The 20,214-nt window shown below is 41.6% G+C and overlaps 1 protein-coding gene across 1 annotated transcript; it reads right to left on the minus strand.

Moving 5' to 3' along the window:
- Positions 1–466: 466 nt before the first annotated feature.
- Positions 467–19,673, minus strand: sfmbt1 (Scm like with four mbt domains 1). The gene is made up of 21 exons (XM_079340673.1): positions 19,431–19,673; positions 15,493–15,549; positions 15,287–15,381; positions 14,546–14,789; positions 12,581–12,669; positions 11,599–11,851; positions 10,469–10,566; positions 9,959–10,060; positions 9,508–9,667; positions 9,291–9,373; positions 8,730–8,856; positions 6,939–7,052; positions 6,742–6,784; positions 6,229–6,296; positions 6,013–6,152; positions 5,167–5,276; positions 4,028–4,203; positions 3,086–3,264; positions 2,775–2,999; positions 2,315–2,443; positions 467–2,170 (listed from the first exon to the last, which is right to left on the minus strand). Exons 2-21 carry the CDS (start codon positions 15,515–15,517, stop codon positions 2,030–2,032), a joined length of 2,601 nt encoding a protein of 866 aa, XP_079196799.1. The 5' UTR covers positions 15,518–15,549; positions 19,431–19,673; the 3' UTR covers positions 467–2,029.
- Positions 19,674–20,214: the final 541 nt, after the last annotated feature.

Below are 20,214 nucleotides of genomic sequence, written 5' to 3' on the forward strand. Positions count from 1 at the left end.
CACAGAGTTAAGCGCTTAAACATGTCCAGGCTCAGTCAGCTCTCTCTGATTGGCTGTGTCTTCTGAACGTGGGACGGTTCTCAACAAGCTGTTCGATGATTGGAGGAGCAGGACATCTTCGGGATAGCTATTGAGGGTAAAAGCATATAGATGCTACACAAGGATTGTGGCTTTTTATTTGCAGTTTTGTGAATCACATGAATCCTTTAAAGACTTAGATGATTGACAATAAATTCAGAAAAGTGATTTCCGATCAGCTGCCGAAACCCGGGATCGAACCAGGGACCTTTAGATCTTCAGTCTAACGCTCTCCCAACTGAGCTATTTCGGCGAACGGAACTTTAAGGTATGTTGGCAAGTAATATCGATAGGTGCCCCCCACGAGTCCAGAGGACATTGTTTACAGACCCCCATAAATCATTATTTGAGCGTCTCACCAAAAAGTAAAGTAACAATATATAGGAGCTGACAAACAACCTACAGAGACTTTACTCACACAATGATGCACATGACAGAAAACCACACTTATTACAGGAACTGGAGAACAAATGCAACAAAAAATGCTTTACAAACATCCTTTTAGGAATATCAGCTATCATTAAACTGAGGGTGGGGATAGTTCAATGATATGAAATCAACTGCTCATGAATCAACTGTAGCTGATTTTGTTCAAATCCTATCTCCATATGAGAAAGTTTAAGTCTTTTGTGTGCAAATATACTATACATTTAAGATTTACACATTGCTTATTCTGAAAGTTAATTGCTCTTTTTTTCTGATAACCCTGTTGCACTAGAAGACATTCGATTATATACACTTTATACAAACATGCAGTTATTTGCATAAATCCATACAGTACATGGTATTCTTGTGCTTTCATACAAAATCAATGTAAACTGTAAACACACCGTAGAAGCTTGAACAAGAAAGCTATTTGATTGCCTGAGGAAATGGACCCCGATGATGTTTGCAAATGGTATGATGTTTACAGTTCAAAATGTTCAAACTAAACTCGTACTGCTTTCATGCAACAACTCACTATGACTGTTTGTTGGAATATATTCGCAGTATATATAGTTTAATACTACCTCAGGCTTTAAGAAATAGGCAAACTGCATTAATGAAACATTTTCTTTTTTTTTTGTTTTAAATATTTTAGTCTTTGCTTTAGAATATTATTGACTGTCTTAAACCAAGAAACCAATAAAACAATGGCTCCAAATCTGTTGTTCCTGCACAAACATCGTTGAGCTGTTGTAGTGAAAGGAATATTATTACAAAAAAAAAAAAAAAATCATTAAGTGCTTCAGTATCGGTCAGTTGTTATACTCTGCACCACAAATGTTGCCCATTTTCTAAAGCAAAACTTAAGTAGAAAATCACCAGATTTGAGGCAAGATCGCTTCAATTTTGACAGCGGACAATCATAGCAAATGTTTACAAGACATCAAATTTGATAGGTCTTTGTATGAAGAGGTATTAACTCTGACAGACTGAAGTGCAGACTAAACATCATAAAAACACAGAGCATGAGCATGTTGTTTTAAAACAGCTGCTTAGTCACTTTTGCTCATAAAGAAACAGGAAGAGAAATATTGTATTAGAAACATGAGAAGGGTCTCAGACCAGCGGCCACAAATTATTTAAAAAAACGTTTTTTAAAACCAAGCTTGAAACAAAAGTGTTTTATGTTTTGTAACGCAAGGCCTTGATGAGGGCCTTGTTTTTGCACTGTTATGCAATGAATTTAATCAATGAGTTACACTTCATGACATAACTTTTTCATGAATTGTTTTGTTTTTCAGTCCCCCCCCTTGTGCCTTTGCTTAAGACAGAAAGTCTTCTGTTTCCTTTGTTAATTTTCCAAGCAACAGAAAATTGCCATATCTTCTCCGACATGATGTGGTGCGAGAATTCTTAAGGAGGTCCAGTGTTATAAAATCCAGATTGAGGAAAATACAGCATTTTTTATCACAGGATTATTAAACGGTTCAGGATGTGGGTCAAGTCTATGTTCCTTCGCCGTCAGCTACGTGGCAAACTGTTGATAAAATGCCAGCTTGACTCTCTCAATGTGGTGGCACAGCTTGATTGCTGGTCCCAGCTTCAGGTCCATACACTCCTGCACTGTTGGGAGGTTCAGCAACAGCAGCGCCTGTCCGTCAATCTCCTATAAAAACAAAACATACGTTAAGCGTTTCTGTGATTGTATATGAAATGTGTTTTTGTATCTGTGACCCCAGAGTATGTGCTCTTATCACATTAGGGCGAGGTCTCATCGGGAGTGGTTATTCAGCATGTGACTATTTCTTACTTGATCCAAGAAAATCCGTGCAAGAGGAGCACAGTCGGTGGTCCTGATGAAGCGAACCACATCAGTTACGCTCCACTCCAGGGGGCTCGTGTCCAAACACAACTTCTGAGGGGGCTCAGTCTTTGAGGTCTACAAACACACAGACAGAGACTATGTGAGCTCTCACAACTCATTAAAACCTGCAGAATTTAGGCTGAGTAGGAAGGCTATCAGACATAAACATTTCACAAAAGAAACAGTGATCAGTTAATCCTGAGTTAAGCTGTTTAGAGCCTGTTCAAGCCAGAGTATACACCTATGTTTCAAAATCTTACTGAAATGGATTAGGCATAGAGAGGCAGTTGTATTTGGTTTAAGGGCGGGGCATTAGGCTGGGATTATGAACACATTTCATAATAATAAACAATAGAGTATTTTTAATTATGTACACAGTCTGTATCTATAAAATAACACGGCCTACCTTTGGTGAAGGAGGTCTGTTCTCATCATCAGAGAATGAGGGGGAGCGGGGTTTCCGACGCCGGCGGCTGGGCCTGGGTGTTGCTGGAGGGGAAGGGGACGGAGTGGTGGGCTGAGACTTCCCAAACGATTGTTCAGAATCATCTTGAAGATCATCCTGCAGCTCTGAGCCAGAGTCTTCACTCAGCGAGTCGTCTTCATCCAGATCTTCTTCCTCTCCACTGCCCTGCGAGTCAGGATGACAACCGCTGTCAGCAACATTTCATGGAGAGACTGAATTAATCGTAGAATTAAAAGGGCAAGTGTGTTTACCTGAGGAGAACCTGCAGGCGTGTTGTCTACTGAAGCTGAGGAACGCCTCTTCTTATGCACGAAGAGCTGCTTCCTCCTCTTCCTCCTCCTGCCTCTTCTTTTTACTCCGCCCTCGAGGTTGGAGTGGCCACCCGGTGGACGGCCCACACGTTTACTCTTCTTCTTTCCATAGTAATATGCTGGGGAAAATGCAGGCCAATTGTGTAAAGTTTCAATTGATGAGTATGAAAAAAAACGTTGTCCATCAGTGAAACATTTGGATTCAAATGTTGAATTTCACAAATCTGATAGATTTCTTATAATTTTCTCAAAAGTGACAGGGTGGATAAAAGGTTGGAACAACAAATGTACGGAGGATATGCGTTTTCTCGAGTGTTTAGAACACAGCAGAGATAAAACAGAAAATGTAAACAGTCAACTGCGTCAGTTTCTGAAACAAGAAACTGTAGTTCAGGAGCTAATCTGTGACTTTCTGCTGTGTAAGTAGTTCAGCTTGCTTGTTTCCAGCAGAAACTTTATCAAAGTCTGCTTCACAGAAAATCGTTATTCATTAGTGGAACACTTGTGCACTCATTGATCTTTTCTATTCACGTTACTGCGTTTCGAAAAAAGTAGAATGGATGAGCCACGTGTGCAATGACAGCAAGTTTGAGGCAGAGGGCGCTTTTTTCCTCTCAACTGTTACTTTGCTTAATGTTGCTAAGGGCTGTGCTCACTGTGAATTCATGTTGGGTCTTTGTTAATAATACTGCATAATAAAGAGCACGGTCAAGGTCTAAGTGTCTTGCCCTAACATTTGTTATAAATTGGCACTATAAAAATAGTTATTATAAGATGAACCATAGCACAGAGGTTGTGTTCTCTTCTTTGATAAGAAAGCATACTCCTCCGATCTTTTGAAGCCTCAACAATAAGTGTTCACCAGGTCTGTAAAGCACTTACTGTATTTGGTCTTGGTGAGGACAGAGCAGTTCTCCGAGCAGCGCTCTACAACCATATGAGGTCCAAACAGGTTGGGGCAGCACTCCAATTTGATGCACGTTTTCCTGCAGAAGTCTGCTACGCGATCTGCTGTGCGAACTATTTCCACGGTGGCCCGGTAACTCTTTCCCTTGTACCTGACAAAGACAGTAAAAGGGTAAATAAATAGAATGTTGTTTTTTTTCTACACAATATTAAGTTGACAAAAACTTCAGACAGATTTTCAGAAGAGGAAAACATTTCACACTATCCTGACAAATTCTCCTATTTTGGGAGTATTAAGTTTTGATATATCCTGATATTTAAATCCATTTGTGTATTCAAGTACCGTAAATTTCGGACAATAAGCCGCTACTTTTTGTCGCGGTTTTTAACACTGCGGCTTTTAAAACGATGCGGCTTATTTATGGATTTTTCTTGCGGGACAATGAGCTTGTGCCGCAAAAACATTTGACTTCGTCACATCGGATCTTAATATCAGTCATTTTGCGCTTTATGCACGCACCCTCATCATGGAAAACACACGGAGAAATACATATGATGCAGCTTTCAAGTTAAAGGCGATCGAGCTGGCTGTCAAAGAAGCTAACAGAGCTGCTGCACGTTAAGATGACACTGACAGCGACAACGAAAAAGAGACTGAGGAAGTGAGTAATGAAGTCATTCTGAGGCAGTGAATGGATGGACTTTTTCCTGTGAAATGTATTAAGGTAATCTTTTTCATCAGCCGCGTTACAGACACTGTTTGATAAAGGATTTACAGTAGGCTTCATATTTGCGGATGTTACCAGTAGTACGTATTTCATTAAAAGTTAAAAAAATGTCTTTGTGTCACGTCTTTCTGTGTAAATAGCTCTTGTTATAACGTGGACACCTGCGGCTTATAATCAAGTGCGGCTTATACATGTACAAATACATTTTTTTACTTATTTTTAGCCGGTGCGGCTTATATCCAGGTGCGCTCAATAGTCCGGAATTTACGGTACTTGTTAATTCCAGCATTTGTACCATAAAAGGCCAGCTAATAACTCTCCCATTCCTGTAGGTTTTCTATAGAGCAGAGCATTTTGTGCTTGGGATTTAATAGCATTTCCCCTCACTTGGCTTTAAGTGTCTCTCCATGGCCTTGCCAGCGACTCTCCTGGTCCAGCTGCAACTCCCTTAGCACACGACTGGGTTTGTATGCTGAGTTTATCAACAGGGTCAGTACCTGGAGAAAAGAAAAGGAGAGAATTGCAACACATGCAGGTTACCCAAGGTTTGAGGATGATGTATTTCATTGTAAAATACAGTCTTGACATTTTAACATTTTTAACAGTAAATCAGCAGTGGTTAATGGCCTCTGCATCGTGGGCCATGAGTCATTGGTGACATTGTGTCGTGGAAAAAAAGCAGAAAAAGAGTCTCTGAAACTTCATAATATAAGACAGAAGATTACTCTGACTAAAAAAATACCAGTAATAGTTAATAAATCATCTAAAGCCTGCTAGCAGCTCTGACACTTAGACATATCATTGCATTAAACTAAAGGCTAACTTTAGCACTTTGTCTGTGACAAAAGTACCTTTCTGATGTTTTGCAGGTACAATGTAATAACATGTTCACCATCTTATTTATTCATTTAGGAATACAAATATAAAATAACCCTGAATTAAAATGCAGCTGAGGCTAATAGGATGCCATTAGTATGTTGGGCATTTTGTTATGAAATAAAGAACTGTGTAATTAAAATGTGACATGAAGCTAGGCAGTAGGCTAATGGTTCTTAAAAGTTCTACCACATTTCACGACTATCCATCCAATATTGTCAGACAAACAATTCCCTACAAAAGAATCACAAAACCATAAACATGTCACCACTGACATTCATTTTAGTGTTGACGGATGGAGTGACGACACCTGTTTGTTGGTGTAATACTATAAACAGTTAAGGTGGCTACTCTCACCTCTTTAAGAACCAGGGCACAGTTCCCTGGGCCGATGAACTGAGGCAGCTCTGCGATGCGGCCCTTGTTAAGGTAAGGTCCAGAGAAGCAGCGGTGGTTGAAGTAGATCTTGGGGGAGCAGTATTTTCCATTCCCTTGTCCTGCACGTAGAGAAACGTGAAGAGTTGAGCACAGTATTCACAGGCATTTAGAAAGAGCTGAGACATAAACACTCACCTGTCTCTGACTGGGAGGCCATCTGCTGTCTGACAGCATCAGGTGATGAGGACTTGGGTGAAGTTCGGCTGTAAAGTGATGAAAAAAATAATGACATATTTAAAATGAAGTATTTACATAAGAGTTGTCAAACAATTACATTTTAATCGATGAATTGCAACAATTTAGTCATGACATTGTAAATTGCATGTCTGTAATTCAACTATTTTCCATTTAAAAATAAAATGTGTTAGTATTTAATTTTTAATGTCGGTGCTGTTTTGATCTGAGAGTACTTTTCTTGCTGTTTGAAGCCAACTCTGCTTTTGAAATAAATTAAGGACCTTCTGGTAGATTAAAGGTAACTTAACCACAGAGAAAGAAACTTGTGACAGATCAAAACACCTAAAAGGAATGGTAAAACAGTAAAATGTTTGATGTCATATGACAGATATTAATTTTGACCCCTCAACTGAGCGGTCTCAATGTTTTTTAAAGTGAGCTTTGTTTTTATTTGTATGTTTTGATACTCACTGTTTCTCAGGCTGCACCACGGCGATCTTCCTCTCTTTTTCCACTGGAAAACAACAAAGACTACAATGAGCCCAATTTTATATAATAAACTACTTTGAAAGTCAGAGCAATGACCTTGTATTATGAAACAGTATGAGAGACTGTCTTATTGAGGCAGATGTGAAAAGGAATCCATCATGTGGAGTCATGTGGTGTACCTGTAGGTTTGATGGGGTAGACGAGTGGATATCCATTTGTCTCACACCAGCTGACCGGGAAGATGTCCAGTGAGTCCATATGAACTATCAGCTCTGGCATTGGCTGTTTTAGTCCTGTTTAAACATTGACATACAGCCCTTTTACAAAATGGGATAATGTTTTCAATTGAGTTAAAGCAACATGACCTGCCAACATTTAAACATTCCAGATACAGTAGAGTGTGGGTGGGGAAGGGTTGTGCACTTAGAAGCTGATGTGTCAAGTCGCTTTGTCCCCCCCCCCCCCCCTTGGGGTTGCCAGGTCCCGGGGACAGAGGGGTTTCAAATTGTAGATTGTGTCTGTGTGTACCATGCAGGGTTGGATATGTTTTTGTGCAGTGTGGGGAGAATTTGCTCAACCTACTGGCTATGGTGGTGGGGAGAGAGAGAGTGATATAAAACAGAACAATATACATTGAATTCTGATCTACTGCTTCTTCTTCTTTGGAGTTGAATGGCGGTTGGCATCCTGCTGGATTGTATTACCGTAAATTCCGGACTATAAGCCGCTACTTTTTTCTCACACTTCGAGCACTGCGGCTTCTACTCCGGTGCGGCTAATGCATGGATTTTTTATGGGGGACAATGAGCTTCTGCCGCAAAAACATTTGACTTCGTCACGTCGGATCTTAATATCAGTCATTTTGCGCTTCATGCACGCACCCTCATCATGGAAAACACACGGAGAAATACATATGATGCAGCTTTCAAGTTAAAGGCGATCGACCTGGCTGTCAAAGAAGCTAATAAAGCTGCTGCACGTTAAGATGACACTGAAAGCGACAACAGAGACTGAGGAAGTGAGTAATGAAGTCATTCTGAGGCAGTGAATGGATGGACTTTTTCTTGTGAAATATATTACGGTCATCTTTTTCATCAGCCGTGTTACAGACACCGTCGGCTAGGCTTCGTATTGTAACGGTTCATGTTGTAAAGTCAGTAGTTGATAATGTGTTCATAATTCCGATTATGTGGAGAGTCAGTGAATGCACCAGCGAGAACGTGTTGAGTGGCTGTATGAGAGAACGCTGGGGGAGAGAGTTGGATTGTTACGACAAGTTATGTGTTGCTCTCTGCTGTAAACGGCGTGGTCACGGCCGACAGTGATCGGGTTATTAAAAGTTATTATTTGAACGCTCTCGTCGTCCTTTAACGTCCGTACGGACGCTACAGTATTTGCGGATGTTACCGGTAGCCTACGTCTGTGTAAATAGCTCTTGTTATAGCGTGGACACCTGCGGCTTATAATCAAGTGCGGCTTATATATGTACAAATACATTTATTTACTTATTTTTAGCCGGTGCGGCTTATATCCAGGTGCGCTCAATAGTACGGAATTTACGGTAATTACATAGTGCAGATATTTACAGTGTCCAAACAGTCAGCCCCCTGTTAGATCCAGCTATAACCCAAACTTAACTGCCCTTCTCTAAGTGTAATGTCCAATTCATTCCCAGTAATGTTTACAATAAATACAAACCTTTTACATATTACAACCATTACAATTCTTTCTCCTCTCTCCTGTAAATCCGCTGCACATTTAAAGTCCATACAGAGACTCCTTTGCTCTTTTTCTACTTTGCTTCCTTTTTTTTTTTTTTACAGACATACAGAAACAGAAAATACAGAAATATCTCGCAGGTTAATGCTCCTCAATCATACGCTGTAGGACTGCAATGAAATTACACTTTTCTTTTTTTTTAACTTCTAACCCTTAGAAACAAAAACAAATATTTCAGTGCCTCAGCTTACCTTCCAGGCTGAGCCAAATATATTGCCCTTTGACCCGAGTGACAGTGGCCACGTGAATGTTCTCAGGTGACAGGGGGTTGACAGCCTCCAGTTTCATGGCCTCTTTGAAGCAGTGCTCACACTGATCCTAGCAGGGAAACAGCCAGACAATCATACAAGAGCCATTTCACAGCAACGCAGGTTTGCGTGATTCTTGTGGGCAGCTGGTAATCAAGTGGAATTTCATTAAGTGGTCCGTAAAATGGGAAAAATCTATCTCCCCACATTCTGGTATACATAACACAATAATGAGGTATATGGAATCTTTCTGTACAAAACTCATCCATGAAAAGAGTTTGTCTTGCTACTTGGAAGGGAGATAAATTCAACATTTATCAGCAATATGAAGGATAAAAAGCAACAAGGGTCCTTTATCAGCTCGTCTTAGTTCATGAGCTCTGTGTGGGTTGACCAGCATCTGAAGGTGTGCTTTGGATAATGAGTCACTGGACATGAGACGAATTTGATTCCAGACGAGTGTGAAACGGGTGTAAAAGAGGTGAAAACAGAAGGCCGACTTACAGCTGGGAAGCAATGCTGAGGAGCTGCCTCTGCCTCGCACTGTTTCAGATAATCTGCCCAGTCAAAGTCTGTACCCTGGTAACCTGTATGAAATAAAAAGAAAGCATGAAGAGAAAGAGAGAGGCCAGGACAGACAAAGGAAAGAAACCAAGGCGTAAGAGAAATAGAAGAGAAAGCTTCTTATCTTTCTGAATGGATAACATTACACTGAGCAGACCTGGTGGGGGGCTGAGAGGCAGACCGTTTTTGAGGCTCCACTGAGTAGGGAAGATCCCTGGACTGTCTCTGTGGCACAGAAAAGACCTTCCAGCACCCTCAGACTCTTCAATACCACAGAGGTCGTCCATGGTCACCAGGAAGTACTGCTCATTGAACACCTGTAGTGGAGAGAATGTTCATTTTTCCAGCGCTTACAGATGTTCTTATGACAGCTATCACACTTTCACCATCTGGTTTTGGTCACATTTAAGACGGCGTTAAGTGAAGGACATAAACTAGACTGATAACTGAAAATGTGTCCATTAAAGCATTAAACTTCAGCCAGGATTTACAGAGTGCAGACAGGCTGGTAATGAGGATGGAAAGCATAAGAAACAGGTCCAATAAAGAGCAACAAGAGAAAAACAATGCAGCACAGCAGAGACAGATTTGATACGAAAGTCTGTTACCTTGGTGACAGTGGCAGGCCTGATGGAAATAGGAGCAGCAGGGTCAACAGCCTCCAGTTTCATACCCTCCTTGAAACAATGAGCAGCGATGGCAGGCTGATCCTTAGTACACACACACACACACACACACACACACACACACACACACACACACACACACACACACACACACACACACACACACACACACACACACACACACACACACACACACACACACACACACACACACACACACACACACACACACACACACACACACACACACACACACACACACACACACACACACACACACACACACACACACACACACACACACACACACACACACACACACACACACACACACACACACACACACACACACACACACACACACACACACACACACACACACACACACACACACACACACACACAATGAAAATCACCAAAGCTTAACTAGCAGAAAAAGGGGAGATGTCCGCATCGGTGAGGGCAAATAAGAGCACGCTTGGTTGGCAGTACCTTACTGAACTCTGCAGTCAGAGCTTCATCCTGTGGCAGGTCACTGATCCTCTGTCGCACCTCCTCCCACTCTTCCTCTGTCCTCAGGGCCAACAGCTCTGAAAAAACAACAACAAATAAACAGAAATCCAAAGTGGAACAGCTGCAGACCGCCTGATGAAAAAATGATGGTTGACTCATCGGGGAGATATTTCAATAAGGGAAAATAGAGGTCGACATCTCTAATATAAGTCTGCATCACAGAAACCAGGAGGCCCGACTTGAACTTCTGGATTATTTTTTTCTTATTTCTTTTTTTTTTCTCATTCTGGGAAATGTTTTCTACAAAGTATTCATGTAACTTGTGTTTCTGTATATTTTTACAAGGTTTATTTTCTTCAAGTACATGTGTTGTTAATCTTGAAAAAAAAAAAAAAAAAGACAAAGACACAGTCAGTGTGTCAGCTTGTTCTTTGATCTAGTCATCCAAAAAGGTGCCTTCAATAACTTAAGACTTTTTTCAAATTCAGATAAAAAAAAATGAACTCCTCCACATCAAAAACAAAACCACATTAATCTCATATCACAGCACATACGGCCCTGAGAGCCACCTAAGAAAGATGAAATGCAGAATAATTCACTGAGATCCTTATAGATAAATATTTAAATCAAAGTGTTTTATCTTCCCTTTTCTTCCATGAAAAATTAAAACACGAGTCATAAGAACATCTCCCATATCAACGACTCGGATTCACTTGAACTGTATCAGTGTATCCTTTCTCTGAAAACAATGATCTATCTAATCCTGCGTGAAGAATCCATTTCAAGGTCTACCAGAATACAAATACAACTGGATGATTTTCTTATTTTATTTCAATACTTCATACTCAAAGTAATGAAAAATGTTAGGATTACTAAAGACAGATCTCATGGGGCAAGTCGTAATAAACATTAGGTTATGTGACTTCTTTTTTTGAGTGATTGGACAACATATATGGATGAAGTTCCAGTCCCTGGTAGAACTGTGAATTCTTCAGAGCTCCTTGAAGCTGGTGCTCTTACTCTCTCCTGAGTTTATCTCCTTATCTAGAACTCAATCTTTTTTCTTTCTTTCAAAAAGGACAATTTGACCCGTGTCAAGTGTCACTGACCTGAGGGAGGCCTGAGGGTGCAGCCATGCTCTGTGGCCCAGCCTGGTGGATGGATACGTGGGTGGAGGTAAAAAAGCCAGAGGGTCGCTGGTGTGTCGGGGAGCCCCTCTGTACCTAAAAGACGCAGCTTCAGTCGTCCTCCGACATTCTCCTCCACCTCGGCTGCCCAGGCCAGCCCCGGGTCCACATTGTCCTGCAGCTCCACATAGCAGCCTGCACACAGGAGCTCCACCGGGTCTCTGCCACGCTGCGGCTTCAGGGGTGGGAGGGGATTCGAGAGATGGTAAATTAGAAGCTGATAGGACATACACTTAAACAAACACACGTGGGACACACTCCGAGGCAAGGCGAGGCATTTATAAAGGGAGAGAAGGCACTGCATGACTAAGAGGCAGAACTGAAGCACATTCACAGAGAGCTAACTAATGACTCCAAAGAATTTCACAGGCCAATATGCTTTCAGCAGCAGAGCCTCTGTGCTGTACACAAAAGATCTGAATCTTGTTTTGGTAGAATTTGAACTTCACGCCTGGTGCACAAACAAGAATAGAAGCTAAATATTGTTTGGTTCCCTTGACATTTATTCCAATAGATATTTTAAGTGTGATGTTTACATCCTGTTTTGAACATTTAAAAAATGGGCACAGCACAATAGCTAAGACCTGACTTATACAAAACATGACTGTTCTACAGTCTTTGTCCCTGTGCATCTACTGTAGACCAAGAGTTGACGATTCTGATCACCTGAGGGTCCAAACTGTTCAATTTGGAGTTTTTCAAACTTGCTTCATCACTTTAACAACAATGAACGAAGTCCTACTTAATATCTTTAAACCCCGAACTGTTTACTTTGCCAGATTAAGCGGTTACGACTTGTGAATGAATCACTTCTTGTAAAGTAGACTGTTCTCGACACAGAGACGAGACTCGCTCCACCCTGAGACTTTTTTGACAGGACAGCTGCTCTGTTCTTCTGCCTTACCAATTCCAGCAGTTTGGCAGGTGCGCCACACTCCTCAGCCAGAGCCTTCTCCAGAACAGCCTCCCAGTCCTGGTGCTTCTCACGCACACCTGAGGTGGATCACACACACACACACACATGTAAAAACACAGTGTTAGTTTGGTAACCAATTAAACATGTGGGCTATGCATTGCACATACATATTCAGTGTTGACACCTGGGAATTAAGGAATAAAATAATCACTGATAAAGACTTTGACATTTTGAGCAGCTTCTTCTGTCTGAACAATAAATCAAGTCAATGGTTCAGTACATTTGTCAGAACTGATATGATTTACTTAAGTCAATGTACAACTGTTTATTAATTCAGCGAATGCAGAATACTGTTTACTTCTTCAGTCACTGCACAACAACTGTTTCTTCCCGTCTGTCGACTGAACATGAGCTATTTCTCTTCTCATTCTATGTAGCACAAGGATTGCTAAATGTACAGAACTATGAATAGATTTTTGTATTTGACCTGATTTGGTAACGCTGTATGGGATTTCTGCAAACAAAGTGCATATCTATCCTACCTGAAAGTTATTTCCTGATATGTATTTTGTTTCAACTCGTTCAAATGGTCAGGATTATTGTTCTATCTTGCCAATACTAAATTAAACCCACAGTTAAAGGTTACCTGTGGGGTTGCTTGGTAACTTTGCCTTCAAGAATGTGAGGCTCTTTTCCTGACAAAACTATTCACTTTTCACTGAGACACTTCTGGCAGCAGAAAAGAAACAGTCATTACTCTTTGCCAAGCAAAATTTCCATTAGTCTGTTGAGTTCAACTCAAACACATTCGTACGATTGATCTGTACAAAGAACTGAGCGCTCTCTCCTCTGCAGAGCCAGCCCAGAACTCACAGAAAAACAAACCCAACAAACAAGCCAACAGTCGTACACTGGATCACACACGCACACGCACACACACACACACACACACACACACACACACACACACACACACACACACACACACACACACACACACCATATGATTGTCGTGTCTTATGACTGATTTAGAAGTCGCGCCGAGTTTCAGCCAGATCGTGCAGCCTTGTTCATGTAAAGTACACTAACTGTGCCTGCACAAACTGACATCAACATCACAACACCACAGAAAGTCTATTTAATCTGTCTGTTCCTCCTGTCATGAAAGAAACATTGACAGGAAATTACTTCAGACTTCCAGCTGACCAGGCATATGTGCTATGATTCAGCTGCAAGTAAACTTGCTTTTATTGGTGACGGAGAATGTGTGTGTGTGTGTGTGTGTGTGTGTGTGTGTGTGTGTGTGTGTGTGTGTGTGTGTGTGTGTGTGTGTGTGTGTGTGTGTGTGTGAGTGAGTGAGAGAGAGATTTTGCCAGTGTTTGTATTTTAGCAGTACATGCAGCACAAGACAACTGACAAACATTGATCCGGCTTCAACCTCGGCCTGTGAGAGTTTTAAATTGTGCATGCTCAGTCCCGACTTCACTGGTACAGCGTGAGCTCTCAGGTAGTTCCCTACAATCAGGTTTTACAGAGTCACAAGTTTGCACAGTTACAAAGAACTCAATCGTACAGAGTTAGCCCACATTCCTACACAGCTTTTTGACAGTTGTACAGTGTAAACCAGGCTGAAGGTAGAATCATTCATCTGAGCTCTGTATGTAAACACAACAGTATAATCATCTGCAAGTGAGCATGAAAACTGTGAGAGAATTTCATCTACAAAAATGAAATGATTGATATTTGTCACCAGACGGACATTTCATGACTGAAGTCTGATCTCGTCACAGAGACTTTCATTTGAAAAACTACTCAGTTCTACATGAAGCACGGAACACTTATTATTATTATTATTATTATTATTATTATTGTTCTAGTCTTCAGAGGTTGAAAACAGCTTTATTGAACATTTAAGCTAAATTTAGTAAACAAATTTAAATAAATCTTCTTCACCTTCAGGAGCCCTCATGGTCTTCCCATGCTGGCGGCTCCAGCCCAGTGGGTGGAGGTCTGCGGCCATGATGTCACACCAGAAGTCTGCACGCCTGTCATCCTGGTAACCCTCGTAGCGCAACAGCAGCAGCTGGCCACATGTGGTGATGATACTAGCCACCCAGTAAGGACTGTCGGCTTCTGAGCGCACACACACCTCCAGCTTCATGCCTGGAGTCAGACCAGTCTGCAGACCCTGGTCCACCTGGGACAAGGACAAAGAGAACGAATACCGAATACAGGAACCTTCAAAGTTAACAAACTCAAGTTTCAACTGTATTTTGAAGCTGCTACAGGAATAAAAAAAAAATTTTTTTGTTAGAAATATATAAAACGCAATGAAGAAAAAATAAGATATCTTGTTTTCCTGCTGTTGTTTACTCTATTAAAATCAAAGTAAATGAGTAAACACTGTTTGTTTTAACTGTTCACTATAGAAGCTTTGTTCCAGCTGGTACACTGAGTCACTGACCTCGGAGTTTACTCTATTGATCACGTCATGAATAGATGCCTTCATAGCTTTTCTTAGGACCCAATTTACATATGACTCTGGGCTCAAATATATGACACATTCCACAACTTTGAGCCATTATCTAAACGCTGCTAGAAGTGACTAGCAGTTCAAACTTCAGATAGATATGTTCAGTCCATGACTGTAAAGAGCTGTGATGTGTGTTAGCTGTGCAGGCTGTCGACACCCACATGTTTGAAAGCATGATGCGGCCCAGAAACCGATCCAGTCTCCTCCAGGTAGTCATCCCAGTTGAAGTCGGAGACGTCCGGCGTAGAGTCTCTATCTGGAAGGCACACAAACACATTTTTTATTCTCAGCAGCTTCCCAACATATAACCCCACTTTTTTTTTTCGTTCTTTTTTTCCGCGCAGCTGTTTCAGAAAGTAGTTCTTACCAGACTCCGGTAACGCCTGACTCATGCTGGTGCCTGCTCAAGGCCAAGACAGTAGCACTGAAGAGGGAAAGAAGAGGAAGATTGTTATCCAGCAAGAGACAATGAATACGCTCTGGTCCAGAGCTCTAACGACAGACAGAAGAAAACCTTGCCGTGCGTTGCTGAGCATCATCAAATCTCTTATCTCTGGATCTCAATGATCTCTGAGCTCACTCCTGTTTGAAACAACTTATTAATGAGACAGGTGATACGGCTGGTTTGTAACCGCCCACTCAGCAGTACACAAGCCCGACTGTGTCAGCAAAAGCAACGCAGAGATCTGGAAACTGCATTCAAGACTAACGGGCTACTTTTAGTACATCGCCACCCGGCCTTTATCAGCCAACACTGTGTCAGCTAACGGATAAAGATAATACAAGTATCATCAGTCAGCTTAAGACGTGTGAATATCACACGGCCAATAAGATGCAGACTCATAAAGCACAGCATTTTGAAGCTTACAAACCCTGCATTAAGAGCTTTTATTTGTGTGGATTCTTTCAGCTGCTCTAATGTCATGGACTCGTCCAGCTCTGTGGTAGAACTTTTTCAGACAGAGTTCTTGTTCTGACGGTGTCAAAGTTCAACAGTTTTTTAACTGGTGCAGTACTCGGCCAGACAACACACAAAAAAAAGGGATGAAAAATAATCAAAATGAACATTTGTCATGTTCATCCCAACACACCACATGGTCTGATGTTGGAGGGAAGTATGTCAAAGCAAACTGCAAATCTGCTCCTTCCTCTGATCTCCTGTTTTTCAAACTGTGGTCGTTCGGATTTTCTTCCTCGCTCAAGAAGGTTTGAAGCAGAGCCTTGACATGTATGTGGACACACATCAAGCGTTGACGCATCAGGCTGACCTGCAGCATTGTGCGGAGGCAGATGAAATAAGTTTATACAACAAGAGAGGTGGCATGAATGGAAAAAGAAGGGCGTGACAACGGTGGAGAGGGCGATGTATGGGACGCTGAGGAGAGCTGCTCCGTCACGTCACCTCCATTCAGCCGGCCTGTCAGGCTCGTCTTTGTCACGTCTGACGTCTCTATTAAAACCAGGGCCACCGCCTGAAACAACCAAACTGCCACCACAACCCCCCCCCCCCCCCCGCGTGCTCCTCGGGGATCAGCACCACCTTTCACCCACGACCCTGCCCCAGACTGCTGCTGTCTTACTCCCCCTCCCTGGAAAACACACACCAGAGGGCCTTATTGTCCCCGAGGGTCAAACTCCTGACATCAGAACGGATAAAAAAAAAAGAGCAGTGAAGACTGGAGGAGCAAACCAGAGCTAAAGTTTAGAGGCCATATTTAAACACCTGATGCTGCTGAGCATATTCAGTTAAATTCACTGTTAGCTTATGGTTCATTTTCTTTTACTGTTAAACGATATCTTCCCACAAACTCATTGTCAATGTTTGTTAATATTCATGATGCAATTCAAAATTTAAAAATCTAATTCAGTCGTCTTAAAAACACATGTACAAACACTCCTGAGAAGTATCATTACAAAGGGCTAAAGACACATGGTAATATCCATCTTATGTTTCTGCTTCAGCTCCGGCTTCCTGCAGCACTGTGGAGAACCGCGCGGCCTCGGTCTGTTTGAGCAGAGAGGAAACTGAAACTTCCCCTGTTTCACAGTAATTGGTCTGTACGGGCCACAACAGCAGTCCGACTGAATGTCTCTGCACCGTGCACTATACTGACTCAAGCTGAAAGAGAAAGGACTGAATGTGCACACCCCCGCATATAAACAGGCAGACAAACTGAGATCCATACTACATCCCCTCTAATATAAGCAGTAACTGAATCACATTCTCAGCAGCGCTTCGAGGAAGGTCTAGTATTTCTCAACAAGCCTTCCTCAACCTCCGAGGTCACTGCTGAGGAAACGCAACCTGAGAGAACACAGTATTCAGCCGCAAAATCTAATCAAAGTCCACTTTCAATGAATGGAAATTGTTGCTAAATAATTCCCCTAACAATACGTTGATGGCATATTCTACTCATCGTTAACAGATGACATCCGAGAGCCAGAGGTAAAGGAGAAAGTCACCCACTTCTCTGGTTTATGTCCATCTATTCAAACTAACAAAACATAACTTTAACCCCTTGATGCCTGAATTGTTTACAAGTATTAAACAATTTTATTTACATGTGTTTCTGCTTTCAAGTAGATGCTGAATTAAGTTGAGAACGTTTATTTGAAAACAGCTATTTTGGCTGGATTTGGAGCAGAAGAGGTTTGATGCAAATTAGCGACAATAGGCGTCAAGGGGTTAAAGAGCATTGATTCAGTTGTTTTTTTTAACATAATTTGGATTCTGTGTTATTTGATTATCATACTACTTTCAAATGTAATTGTAACCACAGCTTATATGCTATTAGCTTTGGTTTCACAGTGCCAGATATTGACATAAAGTGTCAGAAATGGACGCCTTCTTCAGCCAAATATGTGTGATGTCAAAAAGTGCAACAGAAACATCTTTTACCAGCTATGGTTTTGTCCGCCAAACTGTAAACAATCAGTGGTTCTCACTTTTTTTCTCTCAAACGTTTTCAAAACAGCTCCTGCTCTGACAGGAAGACTGTTCAATAAAAACTGCTGAAAGTAAAGTATGTGCATTGTGTTGTTTGATATCGGATGTAGAAAACAAATGCTGCTCGGTTAGTTATTTGTAAGCACTGTAAGCACCACAAACGACTTTATTTTTAAACATAAATCTCTTTGACTGGTGCCTATAGGCTTTGCACAAAAGACACAAACACTATTTCTTGCTAACTGGTCCAAAGCACTAAAGGAAAAATAAACATTTTGGGGGATAATTAAGCTGAAAGGAGCTCTTAAAGGTTTGATGTGACGTGGAGGCAAGTTGACACACCATGCTGTCTGTTCTCAGTAGTTATTAGTGCAGCCATAATGGTAGCCACAACTTTTTATCTGCCAAGGTGTAACTTTTAATTCTGTTTGAGTAATGTCAATAATGTTAAAGACCATGCAGCATGAGTTGGCCTGCTGTGATCAATCTGACATCTCAGTGGCTGGCTAACCTGCTGTAACTACACATTTAAAAAACCAAAACAAAGGCACATTTGCGCCTTACAGCAGCAGGCACACACAGACAGGACAGCATCATTATCACACGTCAGCCGGAGCTGAGCTGCACAATAGGAAGTTAAGAGCAAGAGGGAAAAACAGGCTTCAATAAACCAACGAGGAATATGACAAGAACATGGCAAACATTAGAGGTTTTAGAGCATAAGACGAAGCGAATAGACACAGTTAGTTTGTGTTCAGCTGCTCCGAAACACACAAATGGGCTGAGGTCGTGCAACCTTCATTATGTAAGACTGTGACTTTAGAGATATAGGGAGTTGGTCAAGGGCACATTTTTGGGTGTAATTTTCCCCACAAACCGTGAAGTGAAAGTATAGCTGGTGTTTGCACTGCTTGTTGCGGAGCAGCATTCAGAGACAGAGATGGGCCATTAGCGCAGCGGCGCTGCAGAGAGAGAGAGAGAGAGAGAGAGAGAGAGAGACACTACAGCGCCTACGGTCCAACTTTCACTCAGAGAATAACATGGCACATACCGACAGAGAAAACAATTCAATTACTGTCTAATGAAGAAACATCAAGCAGGTAATGTCTAACGACCGTGTGGGACCCGCTGAACACATGGTAAAAGCGGCTGAGTCCGAGTCAAGTTACTAAACGTCACGGCTTGAGCAATAAGAGCAGAACGAGCAATAAGGGCGCTTACACTCGACCGAAGCCGACTCGTCTTTTTGAGAGACGGGAAAAAAGACGAATGCGCCACCACTATGCAAAACAGCGTTAGGACACAGTGACAAACAACCCAGAGTATGTGAATATTTAGTCGTAAAATTGGCCCCTTACCGATAAGTAGTTTTTCCAAGTCGGTTTTTAGATGCCGTTCCTCTCCGCCTGCTCGCTCGCAGCACTATTAAGTTAACGGAATTATAAACCGAAAGCCCCGGTCCAATCTTTCAAAATAAAATGCCTATTTAAAAAAAGTGTAGCGACAACCGTCGCCAAAGCAACGCCGGACATTTTTGAGTTGAGGATTAAATCAAGGAACTTCCGGTTTTGCTCGCGCAGAGGCTCGCTACCTTGACGCCATTCTCGTTCACGACCTCATTCCAATATGGCACAAATGTCCACTGCGCATGCTCTGCCGCCTATATGCCTGAGCCCGGCTACATCACACTGACTTCCATCTTCACACACACACACAAACACACACATACACACAATAAAATATCACACTGCTAGAATCACGCCAAAAATCTGTAAGGTGTACAAAAGAAAAGAAAAATAATGGTTTCTGTTAAATGTTAAATGGACAATGGGATTAACCTGAACAGTCGTTTTAGGCTTATCCCCAGCGGAACCAACACTTAGTTAAGGGTTGAGCTGGAATTAATTGTACGTAAAATCGACCCACTTTCGATAAGTGGATTGCTTTTCTGCTTTGCAAAAAAAAACGTATTCTATAACAAAGTAGACATTAGATTGTGTCATTAAAAAGACATTGGACTGCTTAATTTCCCTTCAATATCTATATATTTGTCAAGTTAAAAAAAACACCATCAATGTAGCCTACGATAAAAGGCTGAATTGGCAACTATTTTTTAAAAACATATTACAATGACGCCCTTCA

The sequence above is a fragment of the Symphodus melops genome, assembly GCF_947650265.1.
Source record: "Symphodus melops genome assembly, chromosome: 4".
NCBI lineage: Eukaryota > Metazoa > Chordata > Actinopteri > Labriformes > Labridae > Symphodus > Symphodus melops.

Excerpts from the sequence above, each read along its gene's own strand:
- sfmbt1 (XM_079340673.1), bottom strand. The coding sequence starts at position 15,517 with ATGAGTCAGGCGTTACCGGAGTCTG. Across the intron at positions 8,857-9,290 it reads CTCAGCATTGCTTCCCAGCT|GATCAGTGTGAGCACTGCTT; the intron begins GTAAGTCGGCCT and ends TTTCCCTGCTAG. Across the intron at positions 3,265-4,027 it reads CCTCACCAAGACCAAATACA|CATATTACTATGGAAAGAAG; the intron begins GTAAGTGCTTTA and ends CATTTTCCCCAG.